At 35.7% G+C, this 24360-nt stretch overlaps 1 protein-coding gene across 1 annotated transcript in view; it reads left to right on the top strand.

Annotated features, from left to right (window-relative positions):
- LOC132547674 (transmembrane protein 135-like) overlaps positions 1–24360 on the top strand; it is a 165879-nt gene that overhangs the window by 132510 nt on the left and 9009 nt on the right. The window contains exons 7-8 of the mRNA XM_060211463.1: positions 18691–18729; positions 22064–22265. Coding sequence (XP_060067446.1) covers positions 18691–18729; positions 22064–22265 — 241 coding nt within the window. The remainder of the gene's footprint in view (positions 1–18690; positions 18730–22063; positions 22266–24360) is intronic.

A 24360-nucleotide genomic window follows, 5' to 3' on the forward strand; every position in this document is an offset into this window, starting at 1 on the left:
CTATACTGAGACAGCTGGGGTACATATGTGGTAGATGTGTATCCCATCATTGCTACCACAGTCGCTATCAGTCCCATTACTGACAGCTAGGTCCTTATACGCTATCATCTCTTGACTGATCAATACCTGTTTTTTAATGATAATCATAAGTGAGGAAATCCTAAGGGGCCCACTAGAGTGTTGATGGGAAGATTGCCTCTGATAAGGGCTGTTCATAGCTCCTCTTGTGTATTGATGTAGGGATGCTATAATATACCACACAGGCTCATAATACTACACTCTAGCCAGTTAATGCCTCAAGATGATTGGCACCTGTCAATCATATAGCTTCAAGTATTTAATGAAGCACATCAAAGTGTGACATATGTGTGATAAACTTCAATTGTCATCACTTGTTAAAACTGCCTTATCTTCTCCTTATTTGTATGAGAGTATCAGAGTAAGGGAAATTCTTCCCTAGTGATCTGTGTGACAAGGAAGATACAGAGATGGGAACATTTCTTACTTCATCTGAAGCCAGCAAATCATCAGAGGTTTACAAACTTAGGTAGAATAAATTGGTGCAGCACGTTTTGTAAAGCTCAATACTTGACGTTCTTTTGAAATTATCAGATATATGAAAATTCCAAAATTGATTGAATTATGGAGCTTGTGGTTGGTACTGTGTACAGAATAGAAGTTCCTATAACGCAATCAGTTGAAGATATAAGTATTTAGCCGAATCAACTATCATACATTGTTACCTTTTTATATATGTTTTTTTGTATAACATCTTGTCATTGTATTTTCTACCTAATTGTATGCAGGATTATAGTAAAGCCGAAAAAGACGGTCTGTTGTGAACCATTTTGTTCACTCCATTCATCAGTGCTAAAAACACTTCTTATGTTGGTCATTTCTCTGCTGAAGGTCGCTGTTGTAATCAAAATGTCACACTTAAATCTTCTACTGGTTGTGTTGTAAGAATATCTATTCTATTGTTTCTTTCAGGTTGTTTACAATGTCAAACTTATCCAAGATCAACTCTGCTATATCCAGATGTTTATTAATGCTCCCTAAATATATTAGGTCAAATTAGGTCATAGACAACCTTCCACATATGGTAGCTGGCATTATGATACTAAACAGTAAATGGTATATAATTTGGAAGATTGGCAATAAACATGTTGTTGGCAAATTCACTCAGTTCAACTTGATCAGTTGACATTTTAAACAGCAGAGTCTGTAGAAATGGCACAGCTTATTAGAAAGAGGAATGCTTTTAATGGTGCCAAACTTTCGTGATCGGAGTATTTCATTGGGTGATTTATTACAAAACACTTTCTCAAATGAATCGGATTATGATCTTTTTATATCATAATTAACAACTCGGAGCTCACTGTTCATTTTATATAGATGTAAGACCTTGACACTTTGTTCATTGTTATATAGATGTATGACCTTGACACTTTGTTCATTGTTATATACATGTATGACCTTGACACTTTGTTCATTGTTATATACATATATGACCTTGACACTTTGTTCATTGTTATATAGATGTTTGACCTTGACACTTTGTCCACTGTATCATGGATGTATGACAGTGACACCTTTGCCAACAGTATCTTAAGTGTATAATCTTCACACTTAACTTTTTAATAAAGGTTTATGCATTTGACACCATTTCCCATTGTAACATAGAAGTATGACCTTGACATTTTTTATATTTAAACATAGATGTATGACCTTGACACTTTGTTCATTGTTATATAGAAGTATGACCTTGACATTTTTTATATTTAAACATTGATGTATTTCCTTGACACTTAAATAATTGTGATACATCCTTTGCCCATTGTAATACAAATGAATGCCAATGGCACTTTGCCCATTGTGATATAGGTGCATGCACTTGACACTTCAATTTTCCCCATTGAAACACATATTGTATACTGACACTGTAACCTTTCCCATTTGCACATGTCTAACAGTTATCAATATAAGAACAGAGCTGGGGTATGGTGTTTGTACTGGGAATATACAGATCTGTGGAAGACAATTTCAGGACATTTCAAGGTCACCACAGAAATACTATACAGTCCTAATCATTGAGGTACAGGGCACACATGTATGGGTAGGAAACATTTCCACATATTATGATCAGTCTGTCTATCTAAAGGCCATCTTTTTATGAAGGTAGAAATATAGGAGAATATTCTCTACATTTAAATCTAAGATATGTTTCAAATTCCAAAAGATGAGTAATGTTTAAACTTTTTCTGAAGAGAAATCTAGGTTATCGTGTATTTGGTTACAGGCTTGGTTCTATGTGTACTAAGAAATAGATATAACATTTTGATTATGTCTTTGTTTACCCTTAAAATTTTGGCCTATGTCTAAACTGGCTGATACTGTTGACCCCCCAAAACTCCTATTCCAGTGCAATAATTGTGAGATATATCTGGTGTGTTGGTGGATCAGCACTGAAGTCAGGATGTCTGGAAGCTGAGAGCCTGTCAGGCTTGGTAAATGCCAGGCCCCAAGGAAGCTAGCACAGTCTCTAATGGCAGCCATTAATGTCTCCCAGAGTTTCCTCCCCAACTCCCCACAATTTACTCGGAGTGACATCTCACGATTTTATCAGTTTCCAATTTCAGAAGTTGTGCAGGCAGGCCTCTGACCTATATATAACCATCACTTACTGCTGTAGTGTAAGTGTTACCTAATATTGTGTACTGTAAACTATTACTGATGATAAAAGAGAAATCTTTTTTGTTTCTTGTAATTCTTTGTAATTTATAAACATAAAAATTTGTTTCCCAGATCACTGACAATAATAAACTATCTAACAGGTTCTCTTATAATACTTTGTAATTTATAAACATAAAGACTTGTTTCCCAGATCACTGACAATAATAAAATATTTTAATTTTTTATATTAAAAGTCAGATATTGGACTTGTCCAGTTTACCATTGGTTATAGGTATTATCAACCAGTTTAACTTTGTATAAGGTTTTGTCTACCAGTTAACCTTTGGATATAGGGGTTGCCTTCCAGTTAACCTTTGTATGAGGTTTTGTCTACCAGTCTACCTTTGTATAAGGTTTTGTCTACCAGATAAACTTTGTATGAGGTTTTGTCTACCAGATAAACTTTGGATAAGGTCTTGTCTACCATGTCACCTTTGGATATAGGACTTGTCTACCATGTCACATTTATATAGGACTTGTCTACCATGTCACATTTATATAGGACTTGTCTACCATGTCACCTTTGGATATAGGACTTGTCTACCATGTCACCTTTGGATAAGGTCTTGTCTACCATGTCACCTTTGGATATAGGACTTGTCTACCATGTCACCTTTGGATATAGGACTTATCTACCATGTCACCTTTGGATATAGGACTTGTCTACCATGTCACCTTTGGATATAGGACTTGTCTACCATGTCACCTTTGGAAAAAGGACTTGTCTTCTATGTCCCCTTTGGATAAGGTCTTGTCTACCATGTCACCATTGGATATAGGACTTGTCTACCATGTCACCTTTGGATATAGGACTTGTCTACCATGTCACATTGATATAGGACTTGTCTACCATGTCACCTTTGGATAAGGTCTTGTCTACCATGTCACCTTTGGATAAAGGACTTGTCTACCATGTCACCTTTGAATATAGGACTTGTCTACCATGTCACCTTCGGATATAGGACTTGTCTACCATGTCACCTTTGGATAAAGGTCTTGTCTACCATGTAACATTTGGATATAGGACTTGTCTACCATGTCACCTTTGGATAAGGTCTTGTCTACCATGTAACCTTTGGATATAGGATTGGTATACAAGTACCTGATATTTTATCAATAAATGAGGTGAAAATGTAATTAACAGAATACTCTTTGTTTCTTGATTAATCAAAGTTACAGATATCAAACTTTCTGCCCTACGAGGTGAAATATAACTTGTAGTCATTAAGAAACAATCTGACTTCATACTGATGTCAAGTATTTAAAATGTTATTTATAGAACATCAATTCATCACTCAACAGCAACTTATAAGGTCAAGTTTGAGAATAAGATAATAGCCAAGTTCATTCTTAGTATTCCTGGTTTATAAAGAGTTTACAGATTTAGTCACCACTCCAGTCATTTCTTGTTTTAAGCTGATTTTGTTAAGGTTTCGTTACCAATTTACACAGGTACAAAATACTTTGGTTTAAATTTTGTGTTGTTTGGTGGATGATTGTTGCTGTAGTTCACCAATTTGGAATAATCATCGTGGCACTTCTTTATAATTTTTCTTTTAATTAATACTGATTTTATTCAAAAATTGATAGTGATAATTTTGTCAAAGTTCTATAAATATTTTTTTTCTGTTTCAATAATGTAATGTTTTGTGTCTGGTACCTATGATGGTCCTTGATGACATTGTAAAATGTAAAACAGAGCCTGAGAAAACATTACACAAACCTACAGAGAAGCTATCATACAGAAGGGTTTTTTTTCACTTTTTTAAGAAATGTTGGAGTGATAACTAGAATTATCAAAGTCTTGTAAGGAAATGTACAACAATGAATCAATATGGAGGTTGTCATGCATGGTATGCTGGTGGAAGGGAAATAACTCTTTTGTCAGGATTTTCATTGTGAAAAACACTGAAATATGCAATAAATTTGCTTGTTTACATGTTCTCATTTTTGTGATATCAGGACTTGTTTAATAAATGTGTATTTTTGCTCTAAACTATGAACAATTTATGACAGTTTCCATTTAACGGCAATTTAGTGAAAGCTTGGGGTCAAGCTCTCGCCATACATCTCCAACTGATTCTGGCAGGCAGGCACTAATAGGGGGTTAGGTTTACGAGAACAATAATTGTTATGGCAGTTGTGACAACAGAATTAAGGATTGTAAATGGTCCCACACGAGAACCATTGTCCCCTTGACCCCTGGAATATGTCAGTGTTGGCTTCTGTACCACATGATTGCTTTTTAACTACACAAACTTTAGTCAATTTTTAAGTTTTTTTTACGACATTTCAGAAATGATGTATAATCATTGCCGAATAAACAAGAAAACTCATAACAGAAATGCTATAAAAAAGCTCATGTGCAACAATAATAATCATCCCCCACCCCCCCACCCTCCCACCAAATACATCTTCATTGTGACAGAATGAGGCTATATTGATAAAACTTACTGTTGAAATCAGATAATATAGGGTTACTGACATGGTATGGCTAAATACTGATATCAGATAGTATAGGGTTACTGACATGGTATGTCTGAAGGTTGATATCAGATAGTATAGGGTTACTGACATGGTATGTCTGAAGGTTGATATCAGATAGTATAGGGTAACTGACATGGTATGACTGAAGGTTGATATCAGATAGTATAGGGTAACTGACATGGTATGACTGAAGGTTGATATCAGATAGTATAGGGTTACTGACATGGTATGTCTGAAGGTTGATATCAGATAGTATAGGGTAACTGACATGGTATGACTGAAGGTTGATATCAGATAGTATAGGGTAACTGACATGGTATGACTGAAGGTTGATATCAGATAGTATAGGGTTACTGACATGGTATGTCTGAAGGTTGATATCAGAAGGTATAGGGTTACTGGCATGGTATGACTGAAGGTTGATATCAGATAGTATAGGGTAACTGACATGGTATGTCTGAAGGTTGATATCAGATAGTATAGGGTTACTGGCATGGTATGGCTAAATACTGATATCAGATAGTATAGGGTTACTGACATGGTATGACTGAAGGTTGATATCAGATAGTATAGGGTAACTGACATGGTATGACTGAAGGTTGATATCAGATAGTATAGGGTTACTGACATGGTATGACTGAAGGTTGATATCAGATAGTATAGGGTTACTGACATGGTATGTCTGAAGGTTGATATCAGAAGGTATAGGGTTACTGGCATGGTATGACTGAAGGTTGATATCAGATAGTATAGGGTAACTGACATGGTATGTCTGAAGGTTGATATCAGATAGTATAGGGTTACTGGCATGGTATGGCTAAATACTGATATCAGATAGTATAGGGTTACTGACATGGTATGTCTGAAGGTTGATATCAGATAGTATAGGGTAACTGACATGATATGACTAAATGTTGATATCAGATAGTATAGGGTCACTGACATGATATGACTGAATGTTGAAATCACAGTTAGTCTTGGGCTGCAGTATTAAACAAATGTCCACCAATAATAATTTGTTAACTTGGAGCAGGTTTTTTTGTTAATAAAAAATTGAGAGAGGGAGAAGGGAAATATGAATGTAAATTGTAGTTTCAGAACGTTAGATATTATAATAGATGTGGCAATGTTTTAAGTGTTAACCTGCATGACCATGTCTGTCACTATCCTGCTCAATAATAAGATTTTGTCGAAGCTGATTTTTTTCCTGGTTACATGGCTAGCTTAATCAACAAATTCATGAGTTTTTGACAGGATAAATAGAGTTGAGAATACTTTTTATCTTAACTCTGTTGTTAAGTGTTATTTATCCTTGAAATCAGTTGTCTAGAAAAATATAACTCTTGATATGCAAAATCACAAAATTTGATTCCTATGAAGATATGATTTTATATGTTCAGTACTCCCTCCTGCCTTGTCCAGCCTACCTACACCCAACACAATACCATTACAATGGTAAGAACTTATTTGAACTCACCACAGTACAAACCTATATTCAGAGTGACCAACTGAATGACATGTGTTGAACAAGGATGCTGTTTTACTGGACATTCGATAGGGTGTACCACCACTGGCACCACTCTAGGGTCAAGGGCCAACGATAAGTCTATAGCTGGAACAAGGGGCTTTTGAGCCTTTAATACAGTGTATCACCTCACCTGACCTTTTTCACCTTCTAGCCAGTTTATGAGCAGTGATTTATTTGTAGAAAAGCATTTTTATGACATTTACAGTTAAATAGTGATGTTGATGAGGGGTAGATAAATATGGCTGTCAGAATGTCATACTTAAATGATCCAAATTTATGGTTAAAGTATTGTCTCAAGTTGGTCAGTTAAGATAGCCATCATTTCTGTGACTGTTATGGTGTTTAAATGACCCCTACACTGCGATGGCTATTTATTGTTTGAGTGAATTACATGTCATATAATGTTCTTTCTTTGGTGTTAACTTTCTTATCATCAGACAATATTGTTTTTGATATGTAGAAAATTGAACACATTTGGAAAAAGTTCATTCTAATGGAAATTCCCAAAGATGATGAAGCCACGTTTGTGTCTCGATCAGTTCAAGCCAAGGAATTATCGAAAGAAACAAAAGAATCTCAATTTAAAAAACATCTGTGATCTTAAATAACTGAAACTGTTTTAAATGTCTAACAATGTAAGACACTTAGCTCTTAATATTTAGACGTGAACAGTTAGGGAAAAAAACATTTTTTTTTATATAGAATACATGTTTTTCCGTGGTATTCTATTGTTACACTTTGTAAAAGTTTTGTTGTAAAGCTACAGAATGCTGAGTCCTTGAATGTGATAAAAAAGACAACTGAAATATTGCAAATTGGTTTTAAAATGTTTGATAAATGTGTTGCTGTGTGTGCTCGTTGTGCTATATGCAGAACAAACTCTTTGGTTTACTGGCGTCTATGTTTCCAATTAGCTGCTGTAGCCATGTATAATTGATATTATGTGTGGAACCAAGTCTGAGGCGGTGAAAGAATCCAACTCGTCATATTTCTCATTTCAGCAAATATCATTTCAAGAGAACTTAACCGTTCCTCTGTATTATAATGATAACCTGAACCAGACCCTGTTAATAAATTGAACGTAAAATGCAACAACCCTTGTTTATGAAATGGCCCTATATTTCAGGAGTCATCTACCACCCAAATGTCTGTCAGTAAAAATGTAACACACTGACTTTACACACCAGAAACTGTACCTCACCAAGTCGTCCTCCTCCTCCACGGCTTGATGAGGTGGAGTCTTTTATTAATGTTTTGTGATTAGGTATTACCTTAGTAACACCCTCCAAATGCTTGTAACCCTCTTCACAACACTAGTATTAGCAATTACTAAAGTTAACACATTAAATTGAGTATATTTTATATGCTCGCTTAATAGCACTTACATAAATTCATCTTTATTGCATTTGTTAGGATGCTGTTTACTAGAAAATTAGTCAGTGTTGTGTAAGGGTATGTTAGTTAGCGTATCCTGTGGAGGTAGAGCTTGATGTCCCTATATATGATAGTCAATTTACACAGGAGATCTGGGCACAGAGATCATTGATAATGTCATTCTGAATATTTTTAATGATAAATTAGATAATTCTAAATCTAGAAGGGATGAGTGGAATGAAATAACCATATTGAAACTGATGTAATAAGAGAGTAGACACTTCACTGAGGAGAAATGTGTGTAGTGATGAAGGATAATGCTCAGAAGGTGAAATAGAAATGGAAGATTTCATGTCTAGTATTTCTAGTATCTGCTGAAAATGGAATATCACAATGGGTGACAGAGTTATTCTCATCACAACACAATAAGAAGAAAAACCAAGTTATACAGTCAAAAAGTCAGCAGATAATGTTAGTATTTTATATAACAGTCTTCAATACAGGAAGTCATGACTGACTTTCAAGATCATGAGAGATGTCTACCATAGGTCAGAGGTCAACTGTTTCTCTATATAAATGTTGTACATGTAACATCGAGGACAACTGTTTCTCTATACAAATGTACATGTAACATTGAGGACAACTGTTCCTCAATACAAATGTTGTACAAGTAACATTGACGATCAACTGTTTCTCTATACAAATGTTGTACATGTAACATCGAGGACAGCTGTTTCTCTATACAAATGTTGTACATGTAACATCGAGGACAACTGTTTCTCTATACAGATGTACATGTAACATCGAGGACAACTGTTCCTCAATACAAATGTTGTACATGTAACATTGACGATCAACTGTTTCTCTATACAAATGTTGTACATGTGACATCGAGGACAACTGTTTCTCTATACAAATGTTGTACATGTAACATCGAGGACAACTGTTTCTCTATACAAATGTTGTACATGTAACATCGAGGACAACTGTTTCTCTATACAGATGTACATGTAACATCGAGGACAACTGTTCCTCAATACAAATGTTGTACATGTAACATTGACGATCAACTGTTTCTCTATACAAATGTTGTACATGTGACATCGAGGACAACTGTTTCTCTATACAAATGTTGTACATGTAACATCGAGGACAATTGTTTCTCTATACAAATGTTGTACATGTAACATCGAGGACAACTGTTTCTCTATACAAATGTTGTACATGTAACATCGAGGACAACTGTTTCTCTATACAGATGTACATGTAACATCGAGGACAACTGTTCCTCAATACAAATGTTGTACATGTAACATTGACGATCAACTGTTTCTCTATACAAATGTTGTACATGTGACATCGAGGACAACTGTTTCTCTATACAAATGTTGTACATGTAACATCGAGGACAATTGTTTCTCTATATAAATGTTGTACATGTAACATCGAGGACAACTGTTTCTCTATACAAATGTTGTACATGTAACATCGAGGACAACTGTTTCTCTATACAAATGTTGTACATGTGACATCGAGGACAACTGTTTCTCTATACAAATGTTGTACATGTAACATCGAGGACAACTGTTTCTCTATACAGATGTTGTACATGTAACATCGAGGACAACTGTTTCTCTATACAAATGTTGTACATGTAACATCGAGGACAACTGTTTCTCTATACAAATGTTGTACATGTAACATTGAGGACAACTGTTTCTCTATACAAATGTTGTACATGTAACATCGAGGTCAACTGTTTCTCTATATAAATGTTGTACATGTAACATTGAGGACAACTGTTTCTCTATACAAATGTTGTACATGTAACATTGAGGACAACTGTTTCTCTATATAAATGTTGTACATGTAACATTGAGGACAACTGTTTCTCTATATAAATGTTGTACATGTAACATTGAGGACAACTGTTCCTCAATACAAATGTTGTACATGTAACATTGACGATCAACTGTTTCTCTATACAAATGTTGTACATGTAACATCGAGGACAACTGTTTCTCTATACAAATGTTGTACATGTAACATCGAGGACAATTGTTTCTCTATACAAATGTTGTACATGTAACATCGAGGACAATTGTTTCTCTATACAAATGTTGTACATGTGACATTGAAGGACAACTGTTTCTCTATACAATGGTTGTAAGATTAAGGGAGTAGTAGATATAGAACAGGTTTATCTAGCTACAGGCATCAACAACTTCTAATCAAACATCCAGTTGTATTTTGAGCCAGTGTAGACATCCAACGTTCCCTACAAATTTAGATGAGAATATTACATGTGAATGATGACTATACAGTAGTTGTATAAGGTATCTCTATAGAAAGGCTACCTACCTAAGGATTGTCAGGAGAATCTGTATGTATATGGATTAAGTTAAAATGCCCTTTTTTGTAAATAGATGAGCTAATATTGGCATGTTAATTAATTATTGAAGATTTCCTGTGTCCAAAGTACAGCTGTATATTACCTTAACCAATTGGCTAACTATTCATCTTTTCTTTTATTGATTGTCCTGAAAGTTATGTCCCTTTTATGATATTGTTTTTCTACCACAACATATCTTATAAAACACTTATATTTTCATAACTATGCTGGCAGTTTATTTCTAATCATTTTCAGTCATATAGATGTCTTTAAGTATCCAGAAAAGATGTTTTTCCAATAAAGTGCTGTTTTTAATGGTATAAGAATTGGTTGTAGTGAATCGCTTATCTGTACATGTGTTTGTTGTGTATGGTTTACCTGTACATGTGTTTGTTGTGTATGGTTTACCTGTACATGTGTTTGTTGTGTATGGTTTACCTGTACATGTGTTTGTTGTGTATGGTTTACCTGTACATGTGTTTGTTGTGTATGGTTTACCTGTACATGTGTTTGTTGTGTATGGTTTACCTGTACATGTGTTTGTTGTGTATGGTTTACCTGTACATGTGTTTGTTGTGTATGGTTTACCTGTACATGTGTTTGTTGTGTATGGTTTACCTGTACATGTGTTTGTTGTGTATGGTTTACCTGTACATGTGTTTGTTGTGTATGGTTTACCTGTACATGTGTTTGTTGTGTATGGTTTACCTGTACATGTGTTTGTTGTGTATGGTTTACCTGTACATGTGTTTGTTGTGTATGGTTTATCTGTACATGTGTTTGTTGTGTATGGTTTACCTGTACATGTGTTTGTTGTGTATGGTTTACCTGTACATGTGTTTGTTGTGTATGGTTTACCTGTACATGTGTTTGTTGTGTATGGTTTATCTGTACATGTGTTTGTTGTGTATGGTTTACTTGTACAAGGTTAGATGTACACAATTGTTTAACTGTACAAGGTTAGTCGTGTATGGTTTACATGTGTAAGTGAATGTTGTTCTGTAACTGTGCAGGGCTGTAGATAGTTGACAGGACAACTAGGTGAGAGATAGAATGATGTGACACTGTTATGACAAGTAGACATTTGTCTTACTGCTTACCTGCTTATGACATTTATGAAATATTACCTGTCCTCGCACTAAACACTCATGCCAGGTGGGAATACAACATGGTAATGAGGTCTGTTATAATAGAATCTGACATAGGGAGGAAGAAAGATAACTCTTCCAGCTGAAGTGCTGACTGCAAAACCAACTTCGTGTGAAATTTGTTAATTTTGTTACCTTCATTCAGTACGGTAATAGAAAAAGATTTTTGTTTAATTTGAACTCATTTTGTAATTGAAAATTAAATTTTACAAGTACAGTATTGGCAAAACACACAATACACTAGGGCTATATGCTGTCCCTATTTAGGACATTTTACATTTGATAAATCTGTTGTATATACATGACTTAATCCCTGATATTCCAAGTATAATATTACATATGACAAATCTGTTTTGTCTGTACAGTACAATATTACAGATGACAAGTCTGTTTTGTCTGTACTGTACAATATTACATAAGACAAGTCTGTTGTTTGTGCATGACTTAATTCCTGATATTCCAAGTACGGAACATATTACTTATGGTATGATAATATATAAATGTATGGTAGATACCATTCATAAATCACTCTCAATAAATATCAACAAGGACAAAAGAATTTTTATGTTGTTCCTCAGACACAAAATTTTAATTCAAGACTTTGTCTAGGAAGTCATTTTTCTTCATTTATCGGTTTCAGCAGTTTGACAAGGGTTTTCCATTTATGAAATAAGGGCAGGCCTGCTGACATTTTTTGGCTTGTCTAAGTAATTTAGAGACCTGTTTTGTTTGCAGATCCAACTTTCTTGTGTCCTGTTCAGTTTATCCACATAAAGGAACAGGTCCCATGTGGTGAAGGGAAAAAAATTAATTTCCATACATAACATGTTGTTAGAATGCTGGTATTTATTTGCTGCAACCTTAGAAAGGATGATCTTGGCAAAGTAATTACTGTAGATTAAGCGCCATTAGGTGTAACCGCAGGCTTGTTTTTAGTTCATTGATATAGACAGTTTCAGGACAGCTTATACTTTATCTGGTGTGTTGTTACCAGCACTCTGCTGTACATAGCAACAAAAAACAAAAGTTTACTAAATATTACATTGAAATCCTATAATTCCACAATCAAGATTTAGAGACCGTTTGGTTTGACAGATCACTGCATGTTGTCTGTAACTCACCACAGCAGCTTCATCATAGTGCTAGATCCCAATCAATACTTGCCTGATGGTAAAAACTGCATGTAACAATTGAAAACTTACAATTTCCATTATATTGTCTGACTGACTTTCAGACTGTAAGTCGCTGGTGTTCTTTATTGAGGGGAGAACTATAGCCCCAAGTCTGACAACTTGCTTGATTTAAGATCACTATAACACTACTGCATTTACTCTAAAAAAGGGGAAAAGTTTTTGTCAGAATGAAACACAACATGTAAAAATAGATTTGAATTAACAAATTAGGAGAGATTATTCAGTGTTAAGTAACAACCTGATTGTTCTGAGCCCAGGATCATGTGATCATTTCTTGCTGTGCTAATGTGATAAAATTAATTTTTATACTTATTATCAATGAATGAGTAAGAATTAATGACTGGAATACAATCATTTATAAGTTGGTACTATTTTAATTTTTTAAATTTGCCCACCATCATCTTATTTCTTGCAAAGTACTTGATGGGTCTTTCTCAAATTTCATGTGGACCTCTTGGTCCCTGGTTTTGGATTTTGGGACTGATCTGAAAAAACCAAATGCCTGACTGGTGGCCATCTTTAATTTGACAGCCAAAGATTATTATTGCTATTTCTTAAGTGGAGTTTACCAACTTCATGCAGTTAAGATCAACAAATAAAAGGAAATATGATGATCTGCAGGAATCTAAGGTAATTTTTTGGTCTTGAGGAACCAAAAGTCATGTGATGGTCTGTAAGGATCAAAGGTCATGTGATGGTCTGTAAGGATCAAAGGTCATGTAATGGTCTGTTAGGATCAAATGTTGTGTGGTGGTTTGTATGAGATAAAAAATCATTTGATGGTCTGTATATAGATAAGAGAAGATGTAATTATCTGTAGCGATTCAACGTCATGGTGTGAAGATCTGTTGATATCAAAGGTCATATGTATGTCTTTTTGGTTTAAATGTCATGTAATGTTCTGTAGGGATTTAAGGTCATGTAGTATCAAAAGACACTTATGATCTGTAGCAATCAAAAGTCATGTAATGGTCTGTAGGGGTCTAAAGCCATGTGATGGTCTGAAGGGGTCAAGGGTCATGTGATGGTCTGTTTGGGGTCAAGGGTCATGTGATGATCTGAAGTTGTCAAGGGTCATGTGATGGTCTGTTTGGGGTCATGTGTCATGTTATGGTCTATTTGGGGTCATGGGTCATGTGATGGTCTATTTGGGGTCATGGGTCATGTGATGGTCTGTTTGGGGTCATGTGTCATGTTATGGTCTATTTGGGGTCATGGGTCATGTGATGGTCTATTTGGGGTCATGGGTCATGTGATGGTCTGTTTGGGGTCATGGGTCATGTGATGGTCTATTTGGGCAAGGTTCATTTATTCATTTCGTGCCTGATGGTGATTTGTCACAAGTAGGGTTAGCGGCTGGCAGCTCTGTAACCATTCTAATTTAATTACAGATTTGAGATGTAATAAATCTCTACTTCATTGTCATATTGGTCCAGATGTGTGAGAAAATTCTGTGGAGAAGAATCATTTTTCACCATTGTAGTGATGAGTTTGTGTTAGACATGAGCCTGTCTGTGATTAATGCGAAATGTTGCTGAGCATCCCCTATAAGAAAGCGTTGGTAGCCATTGTTTACGGTGATGTAATAAAATAAAAACTGCCCCATGAGGATTCTTGGAGTTTAGTTTTCTGTTTCAGTTGGTAATGGATTATTGTGCATAAATGCTTTTCTTCATGCATATTATAACTATCTCTATTAACAGTTGTAATGTGAGTCCCCGGGGTCCACTAGGATACTCAGCAGCAGTTATGGATGGAGCTATGTAATGTTATGTCTGTGTACAGTGGCACCAGAGTCCTGCCCGAACCATAACTCACATCTCCCTCCAGTCACGTTAGTTGAACTCCACTAACTTGGTTTTTCCTCCAATGCTTCCCCCAGGACATACATCAGTATTTACTGGGTCCTTGTTTGTTTTTAGCTCCAATTATTTCTCAGTGGTTGATTTCTTGATTGGTGTAAAGCTGATGTTTTGTAAACATCAAGTTAAGGAATATTTGATATCTTGAATGCTATATGTTTTAAGTTGAATATCATTTGTTATTTAGTAATTTTTATACTGTAAAGTAATATGACTTGAAAATGTTATATCAGAAATCAATCTTTACAAAACATATTTGTCAGAAAACTGTTAGAGCAAATCTGTCATGAGGAGTATAAATAGAAGTTATATTTCATATGTGACTTATTTGTGTATCAGGATGTGAATTCAGTTTATCAGTGTATAGTCAATGCATACAGTTTGTAAAATTTGGTAAATAATATGTTAGTTATGTACAGTTTATCTGTAAACTCTAGTCATAAAACATGTTCTCTAAGACAAACATTTTTAATATACTGGTATGTACTATGTAATGATGTAATATTGGTAGGTCCTTTAGGATAGGTGAAAGGTCCTGTAGGATAGGTGGCAGGTCCTGTAGGATAGGTTAAAGGTCCTTTTGGATAGGAGATAGTTCCTGTAGGATAGGTGAAAGGCCCTGTAGTATAGTTAACAGGTCCTGTAGGATAATTGACAGGTCTTGTAGTATGGGTAACAGGTCCTGTAGGATAGGTGACAGGTTCTGTAGGATAGGTTACAGGTCCTGTAGGATAGGTGACAGGTCCTATAGCATAGATGAAAGGCTCTGGAAGATAGGTGATAGGTCCTGTACGATAGGTTGTTTGTTAGCTATCAATAGTAATATCATTGTGAAGCTAGAGAAAAACTAGCTAATTGATGAGCTGTTTCTCCTAATAACTGTTTATAGGAGGGAACATGAAGAACAGATGCTGGTCTTGTTAGCGAGTTAGTGTGGTACAGAGTCTGTGAGAGGAGGCTGACAGAGTGTTGCTACAGGCGTGAAGAGATGGGATTAACATTAGATAGTTACTGCTGGAGCACCCCACTTACACAAAATCTACCATAATCATCCTAATTTTGGGAGATAAGTTTCTACAGCTGCCTATCAGAGATTCGAATAGAGTAATATTTGTAGCCCTTCAAGTAAAGTAATTGGGCTTAGTTTATGAGATTGTATTGGATTCAGTGGTGGAGATTCATCACAGGCAGTGTAAGTGATGGGCCCTACAGACATACTACTCTCAAAAAGATAGGTACGATCAGGCAGAGACCAGTGTCAGTTTGAGTTTTGCACCAGACTGTTGATAAACATGCTCCCGGACATGCTATATGCTGGGAACCAACTGCCATAGGTTTTGTTTTCAAGTATACAGATTTCTGAAGAATTTATAAGACAGGTTCTTACACACTACACACTCTCAGATACATAAAAGTGATATGTACAGTTGAGGTCAATAACTAGGGGGATAGGATCTGTGATTAAAATACAGAAACTGTCACACTAGTCCAGATTTGATAGATTTTTGAAGAATCTCTGAAGCTTTATTACATATAAACTGAAATGAAAAAAATCTATTTTAATCTTGATTATCAATTTTAAAAGTTATGTGATAACATGATCAGATGTTTACAATTTGTTCTGTCATAGGTCAAAATATGACAGTTTCATAAGCAATATCTTATCTTAAATATCTATTATAAAACAATATAGGATCCTGATAATGGTGCTTATACATAATACAATCATTGAATTATCATTGTTCCTTGTTAGGGCTTTCATTGGCAGGGAGGAAATTTTCTTGGTGGCAAAGGGAGAGTTATGGGGGAGAAGACTGTGGAGGGTAGAACTGGAAAGCAGGCTGTGGTAGGATAGGGTTAGGGGTTGATTGGGTAACAAGTAAACATGTTGAAGGTTTAGGAAGATTTCAGGTAATGAGTGATGAAGCAGGCAAGAAATGAGTTAAGGAAGGATATTTATAGTGTACCTCTTCTGTCTAATAGGCCGAGGGTTAAAGGGAAAGCCGTACCTGGGAGCTTTGGTCTGTGGTGAACGCAGGCAGGTGCATAGTAGAGTTATGGTGGAGGACTTAGCAGGAAAAATGTTTGAAGAGAAGGGGGATAGACTTAGAGTGAGAGAAAAGTGTTTTCAAGGGCTGTACTCGGTAGTGATGAAGTGAAGGGGGTGTGGTAACCTGTAGTATTTGGGGGGCAGCCAAATTGTGGCTTTAGCAGTGTGTACACAGCTTCCTGATTCTCCAATTACTTATCTGACTGGGCTCTGGGCTCTGGGCTTACCTTGTATCAGAGGACATGTGTAGAGGTAATTGGCAGGACTTGTCGGTGCTGTAACTGGGATTTATGAGGAGGGGGTGAAATGTTGATATGTACAGGGGCGGTGGTGATGGATGTCAGAGAGATATTATGACACATTACTTGATGAAGCACAAAGATTTTCCACAAATATATAATCTGGAGTATCCCTGGATGTCGGCTACATGACTACAGCATTCCAGCTCTTAGAACTCAAAATGTTGAGTGATAATGACATTATGTGAAGTAAGTGCCAGTTATAGACCTGTTGTCACTCACTTGTATCGACTTGGTCAAGGTCACCAGAGTCATTCAACTCACCTTACTAGCATGTCAAGGTCATTGCTTAGCTACTAAGTTGATATCATTGCTTTATTGCACTGTCAAGTTGATCACTTCACTGTCATGTTACAACTCAAGGTCAAGGTCACCATTTACTGGATTATCATTGTCATGACTATATTCTTTTGTCAAGGTCATCACTTTACTGGCCTGTCAAGGTCATCACTTTACTGGCCTGTCAAGGTCATCACTTTACTGGCCTGTCAAGGCCATCACTTTACTGGCCTGTCAAGGTTATCACTTTGCTGGTGTATGATATGCTGGTAACTTAGAGTCAGTCAAGCTCATCACTTTACTGGCCTGTCAAGGTCATCACTTTACTGGCCTGTCAAGGTCATCACTTTACTGGCCTGTCAAGGTCACCACTTTACTGGCCTGTCAAGGTTATCACTTTGCTGGTGTATGATATGCTGGTAACTTAGAGTCAGTCAAGCTCATCACTTTACTGGCCTGTCAAGGTCATCACTTTACTGGCCTGTCAAGGCCATCACTTTACTGGCCTGTCAAGGTTATCACTTTGCTGGTGTATGATATGCTGGTAACTTAGAGTCAGTCAAGCTCATCACTTTACTGGCCTGTCAAGGTCATCACTTTACTGGCCTGTCAAGGTCATCACTTTACTGGCCTGTCAAGGTCATCACTTTACTGGCCTGTCAAGGTTATCACTTTGCTGGTGTATGATATGCTGGTAACTTAGAGTCAGTCAAGCTCATCACTTTACTGGCCTGTCAAGGTCATCACTTTACTGGCCTGTAAAGGCAGACAGTTTGGTAACTTAGAGTCAGTCAAGGTCATCACTTTACTGGCCTGTAAAGGCAGACAGTTTGGTAACTTAGAGTCAGTCAAGGTCATCACTGGTGTATGATATGCTGGTAAAGCCAGCAGGTTTCTGTACTCTTATCTCAATTAAAGTGTACTTTTGATGAATCATCGTCTCTATTTATAGGTGTTCTATCTCTGTCAGTTACTGCATTCCAGTTGTAAGATCCCATTAAACATTCATTAGTATGATTAGCTTTCTGGACTTGCTGAAGTTTCATGGTTAATAATTTGGCTTTTAAATGTTTAGATAAAAAATTACTGTCTCACACTACCTGTAGTTACTGTTAGTACACATTCACATTGATATATGAGGTATTTGATCATTAGAATCTGGATAGATTTGATAAATGACCATGCAGTTGTACCAGTGAGGTTCCTACCTAATGCTTCTCTTTTTGCTAAATTTGTTACTGAATACTGTTTACAAGAGAAATATTTACCCTCCCAGAAGACTATTTGTCCAGTGTTTCCTCCCATTATCGTATATGTAATGACAAATTCTTCTCTTTTTTAACAGGAGAAATAGCCTGCCAGCATCTGCAATTAAAGCATTTAGGTAAATATATTGGAATTCAAAACATTAAGTATAAACTGACCATATGGTTTCTGTGCATCTCACTCTATGTATAGGTATAATTATATGTGTGTGGGTATTACTGTATGGTTGGGGATAACTGTATGTGTGGGTATAACTGTATGTGTGTGGGTGTAACTGTATGTGTGGGTATAACTGTATTTGTGTGTGTATAACTGTATGTGTGTGGGTATAACTGTGTGTGGGTATAACTGTATGTGTGTGGGTATAACTGTGTGTGGGTATAACTGTATGTGTGTGGGTATAACTGTATGTGTGGGTATAACTGTGTGTGGGTATACCTGTATGTGTGTGGGTATAACTATATGTTTGTGCTTGAAACTGTATGTGTGTGGGTATAACTGTATGTGTGTGGGTATAACTCAATGTGTGTGGGTATAACTGTATGTGTGGGTATAACTGTATGTGTGTGGGTATAACTCAATGTGTGTGGGTATAACTGTATGTGTGGGTATAACTATGCATGTGGGTTTAACTGTATGTGTGTGGGTATAACTGTATATGTGGGTATAATTGTATGCATGTGGGTATAACTGTATGTGTGTGTGTATAACTGTGTGTTGGTATAACTGTATGTGTGTGGATATAACTGTATGTGTGTTGATATACCTGTATGTGTGTGGGTATAACTATATGTTTGTGCTTGAAACAACTATGTGTGTGGGTATAATTGTATGTGTGTGGGTATAACTGTATGTGTGTGTGTATAACTGTATGTGTGTGGGTATAACTGTATGTGTGGGTATAATTGTATGTGTGGGTATAATTGTATGTGTGTGTGTATAACTGTATGTGTCGGTATAACTGTATGTGTGTGGATATAACTGTATGTGTGTGGATATAAATGTATATGTGTGGGTATAACTCATTGTGTGTGGGTATAACTGTGTGTGGGTATAACTGTATGTGGAGGTATAACTGTATGTGTGTGGGTATAACTGTATGTGTGTGGGTATAACTGTATGTGTGGGTATAACTGTATGTAGAGGTATAACTGTATGTGTGGGTATAACTGTATGTAGAGGTATAACTGTATGTGTGTGGATATAAATGTATGTGTGTTGGTATAACTGTATGTGTGTGGGTGTAACGGTATGTGTGGGTATAACTATGTGTGTGTGTATAACTGTGTGTGGGTATTACTGTATGTGTGTGGATATAACTGTATGTGTATGTACACATGTAATTGTATGTGTGGGTATAATTGTATGTGTGTGTGTATAACTGTATGTGTCGGTATAACTGTATGTGTGTGGATATAACTGTATGTGTGTGGATATAAATGTATATGTGTGGGTATAACTCATTGTGTGTGGGTATAACTGTGTGTGGGTATAACTGTATGTGGAGGTATAACTGTATGTGTGTGGGTATAACTGTATGTGTGTGGGTATAACTGTATGTGTGGGTATAACTGTATGTAGAGGTATAACTGTATGTGTGGGTATAACTGTATGTGTGGGTATAACTGTATGTAGAGGTATAACTGTATGTGTGTGGATATAAATGTATGTGTGTTGGTATAACTGTATGTGTGTGGGTGTAACGGTATGTGTGGGTATAACTATGTGTGTGTGTATAACTGTGTGTGGGTATTACTGTATGTGTGTGGATATAACTGTATGTGTGTGTGGGTATAACTGTATGTGTGTGTATAACTATGTGTGTATGTATAACTGTATGTGTGTGTGTATAACTGTGTGTTGGTATAACTGTATGTGTGTGGGTGTAACTGTATGTGTGTGGATATAACTGTATGTGTTACTATATGTATGAGTGTTACGGTATGTGTGGTTGTTACTATATTCTGGGTGTTACTATATGTATGGGTGTTACTATATATATATGGGTGTTATTACATGTATGAGTGTTACTATATGTATAGGTGTTACTATATGTATGGGTGTCATTACATGTATGAGTGTTACTATATGTATGAGTGTTACTATATGTGTGGGTGTTACTTCATGTGTGGGTTTTATTATATGTATGGGTGTTACTATATGTGTGGGTGTTACTATATGGATGGTTGTTACTATATGTGTGGGTGTTACTATATGTAAGGGTGTTATTACATGTATGAGTGTTACTATATGTATGAGTGTTACTATATGTAAGGGTGTTTATATATGTATGGGTGTTAATATATATGTGGGTGTTACTTTATGTAAGGGTGTTTATATATGTATGGGTGTTACTATATGTGTGAGTGTTGCTATATATATGGGTGTTACTATATGTGTGTGTTTTACTATATTGTGGGTGTTACTACATGTATGAGTGTTACTATATGAAGTGGTGTTACTATATGTATGGATGTTACTATATGTGTGGGTGTTGCTATATATATGGGTATTACTATATATATGGATGTTACTATATGTGTGGGTGTTGCTATATATATGGGTATTACTATATATATGGATGTTACTATATGTGTGGGTGTTGCTATATGTATGAGTGTTACTATATGTAAGGGTGTTACTATATATGTAGGAATTAATGTAGGTATAATTTTCTGTAGTGTGAATGTTACTTTATTGTGGGTGTTACTATATTGTGGGTGTAACTATATGTGTGGGTGTTACTATATGGATGGTTGTTACTATATGTGTGGGAGTTACTATATGTAAGGGTGTTATTACATGTATGAGACATGTATGAGTGTTACTATATGTATGAGTGTTACTATATGTATGAGTGTTACTATATGTGTGGGTGTTACTATATTTCTGAGTGTTGTGTTACTATATTGTGGGTGTAACTATTTGTGGGGGTGTAACTATGTGTGTGGAGATATATATATTCAACATTATATGATTGCAGTATTGTTTTATTGACTTTGAAATTGATATTTGTTGTAAGCTTATTATCTTCAGTATGTTATCAGATTGTGGGATGTTCAAGTTGCCTACGTCTGTTGATAGGTCAGTTTTGTGATTAATTTGAAAATAAATGTCTGATAGATAGCCGATTCTGCTACAGTCACCTTTTTTCAGCATGTACAAACACTTTGTCTATATGTTGATTTATAATTTTTAAATTTCATGTTTCTTTTGTTTATTGATGTTACAATATTGTTTATCCAGCTGTCAATACAGCATTCAATTAAAAAAAAGAAGGAAAAAGTTTGAACTTATATAAACAATCAATAAACACCATATGGTGGTGGGTGCCATGATCCCTCAGGGCTCCCGTGTTTGTGAAGGAGTCTGTTAAAAACTCCTAATTATTTGTGTATACAGTATAATTGTCTGTGTATCAATTTTGTATGTATGACTGATATGTCACTCAGGTTTCTGGTGGGTAAAGAGGAACTTCCAGCTTCTGTACTGGACGAAGAGCCTACAGTCCAAAAACGCAGTTCCTCCAAGTCAGGTCAAGAAGCAAAGGGGACTAAATTCAGTACTCTCCGATCTGTCCTGTCCTGGCTTCAAGGCCAGTCCAAACATCGTTTATGTAAACATCAACATAGCTGTGTTTACTATGTAATGCAGGTATGCATAACGTCACTAATTGATTTACTTTCTAAAATGAACACACATAGATTACAGTCAAACTCAAACCATGTAAAACACAATAAGCATATGTGTTAATGATGTCAAGCCAATCAAATGGGTTAAATATTAATTACCAATTAAAACCTGTCTGTGATCTGTTTACAATCAAATCTGAATAGCAGGGAACCTCATGGTATAATCGAACAGAATCAAATGACCATGGTTATCTGTATAGCAAGATTGAGAAGTTATGATCTCCGCATCAGAACTCTGTCAGCTGTTTTAGAGATTTTCATGTGCATTAAGTTTTGTTTCGCTTTTTCACTGTGTGCTCTGTCTTGTAGCCTGTGGATCAGTGTAGCACAGAACAGTTTTTAAATTGATAATTTTTGTTCCATAAAAGTTCCTAAAAGTGTCTTTTACTTTTCTGTGCAAGACTGATTTTTTTGTCATTGTTTCAAAACTTTTCTTTAAAAAAGATGTTTTAGGACTGTTCTTGAATAAGTTCTAAAACCAATCAAGAACTTTGCCTCATGTAACATACTTGAACATTTCCAGAACTGTTCAAGAAATATTCAAGGACAGTATTTTGTCTAGTCGCATGTATTTTGAACTCTCAGGAAGAATGTTGATGGTACAGAGAAATTGCCATATCATCTAAACCATTGCTATAGATAATATTCCCCTGTAATTGAATGCTGGCTTCCATAGGGAATTTCCTGTCATTGCCTGAATGAATTGAAATCCGACTTGAGACATAGAATATTTACATAGCGTCATTAAGGTTTTGCCAGCCTTCTTGAGCCATTAGCATCATAAAGCCTTGTAATTGTGGTGTTTGGGTAGGATGTACTTTAGTATAGTAGTGGGTATGTAGCTTGTGAGTTAGTGGGTTGGACCTCAGTGTAAGGTGTTGTCACATTACCACACGTTTTATAGTACTTCATTCTTGTAATCAATGACTACACAGAATCTTAAAACTCTGGCTTTATGGATTAGAATGGAAACAGTCAATATCTGTAGCATACCTGTCAGTGCTGACTTTGTGTGTGAAGTTGGAGACAGTTACTAATGCACTGAATGCTTGATTAGATCCAGCTGCTGGATTGTGTACATTAATGTTGAGATGATACAGCAGAAAAGTGGAATGATCAGCTCTGTGTAGACATTTACTGCTTAAGTTTCAATAGTCAGAAGATTTGTCAGCCCTCCTGTCCTAGCCGGACTAAAGACATGTGACCAATGTGTGCTGACAACTTTCTATTATATATTGATGGACCATCCATTTGACCATGCAGTAATAAACCTAATGGATACACATCCGGAAAATTGGCCAATGATAATGTTTGAATCAATATTTATGTGTTATTGTCATGATGGGGCATCATTATGCCATTCTGTGTCTATCTTTACTTACTGTCACTGCAATTAGAGGTTGTAATATGTCCGGATCAGCTGAGTCTATATAACACAACTGTACTTAGTGGCGTTGCACATGCAGCTCCATTTCGGAGAACTGTTAGGTTTGTGTTGGAAGGGAGACAACTCCTATAGCAACACTTGCCTTTATTAAAATGAAGTTTGTTTTATTGTTGCTTTGATTTCCTTGTTACAAATTACAAAAAGCTTTACAGATGTGATTTTTGTTTTGTTCTCATAAGCTGCAACCTAGTAAAGAAAAAAAAAAAAGGAAAAAATATGTAGGAATTTAGAAAGATACATGAAAGCAATATGTGAAGAATATTTTAATTTGTTGACTCAGACTAAAACATTTGATTGCTGACAGAAAAGTGAACATGCTTTGTGATTACTGTAGAGTTATATATTTTCATAGAATTCAAATTTTGTGGTTTTTTCCAAAAATATGCATTTTCATTTGTATTTGATTTCATGGATATATCACAAATTCACTAGTTCTATAATTCATGCCAACTTTGATTTGTTTATCATTTCATTGACATATAAATTGGTGGATTTTTAAGTATCAGAGTTGGTGGATTTTAAGTATCCATGATTCAATAAACATATATCTAACATGGAAATAAATTACAGTATGTCACACATTTCTTAAAGCATTCTTCCCTGAGATTTG

Source organism: Ylistrum balloti, unplaced genomic scaffold, assembly GCF_031769215.1.
Source record: "Ylistrum balloti isolate Yb309-2 unplaced genomic scaffold, AGI_CSIRO_Ybal_v1 Utg369972, whole genome shotgun sequence".
Taxonomy (NCBI): Eukaryota; Metazoa; Mollusca; class Bivalvia; order Pectinida; family Pectinidae; genus Ylistrum; species Ylistrum balloti.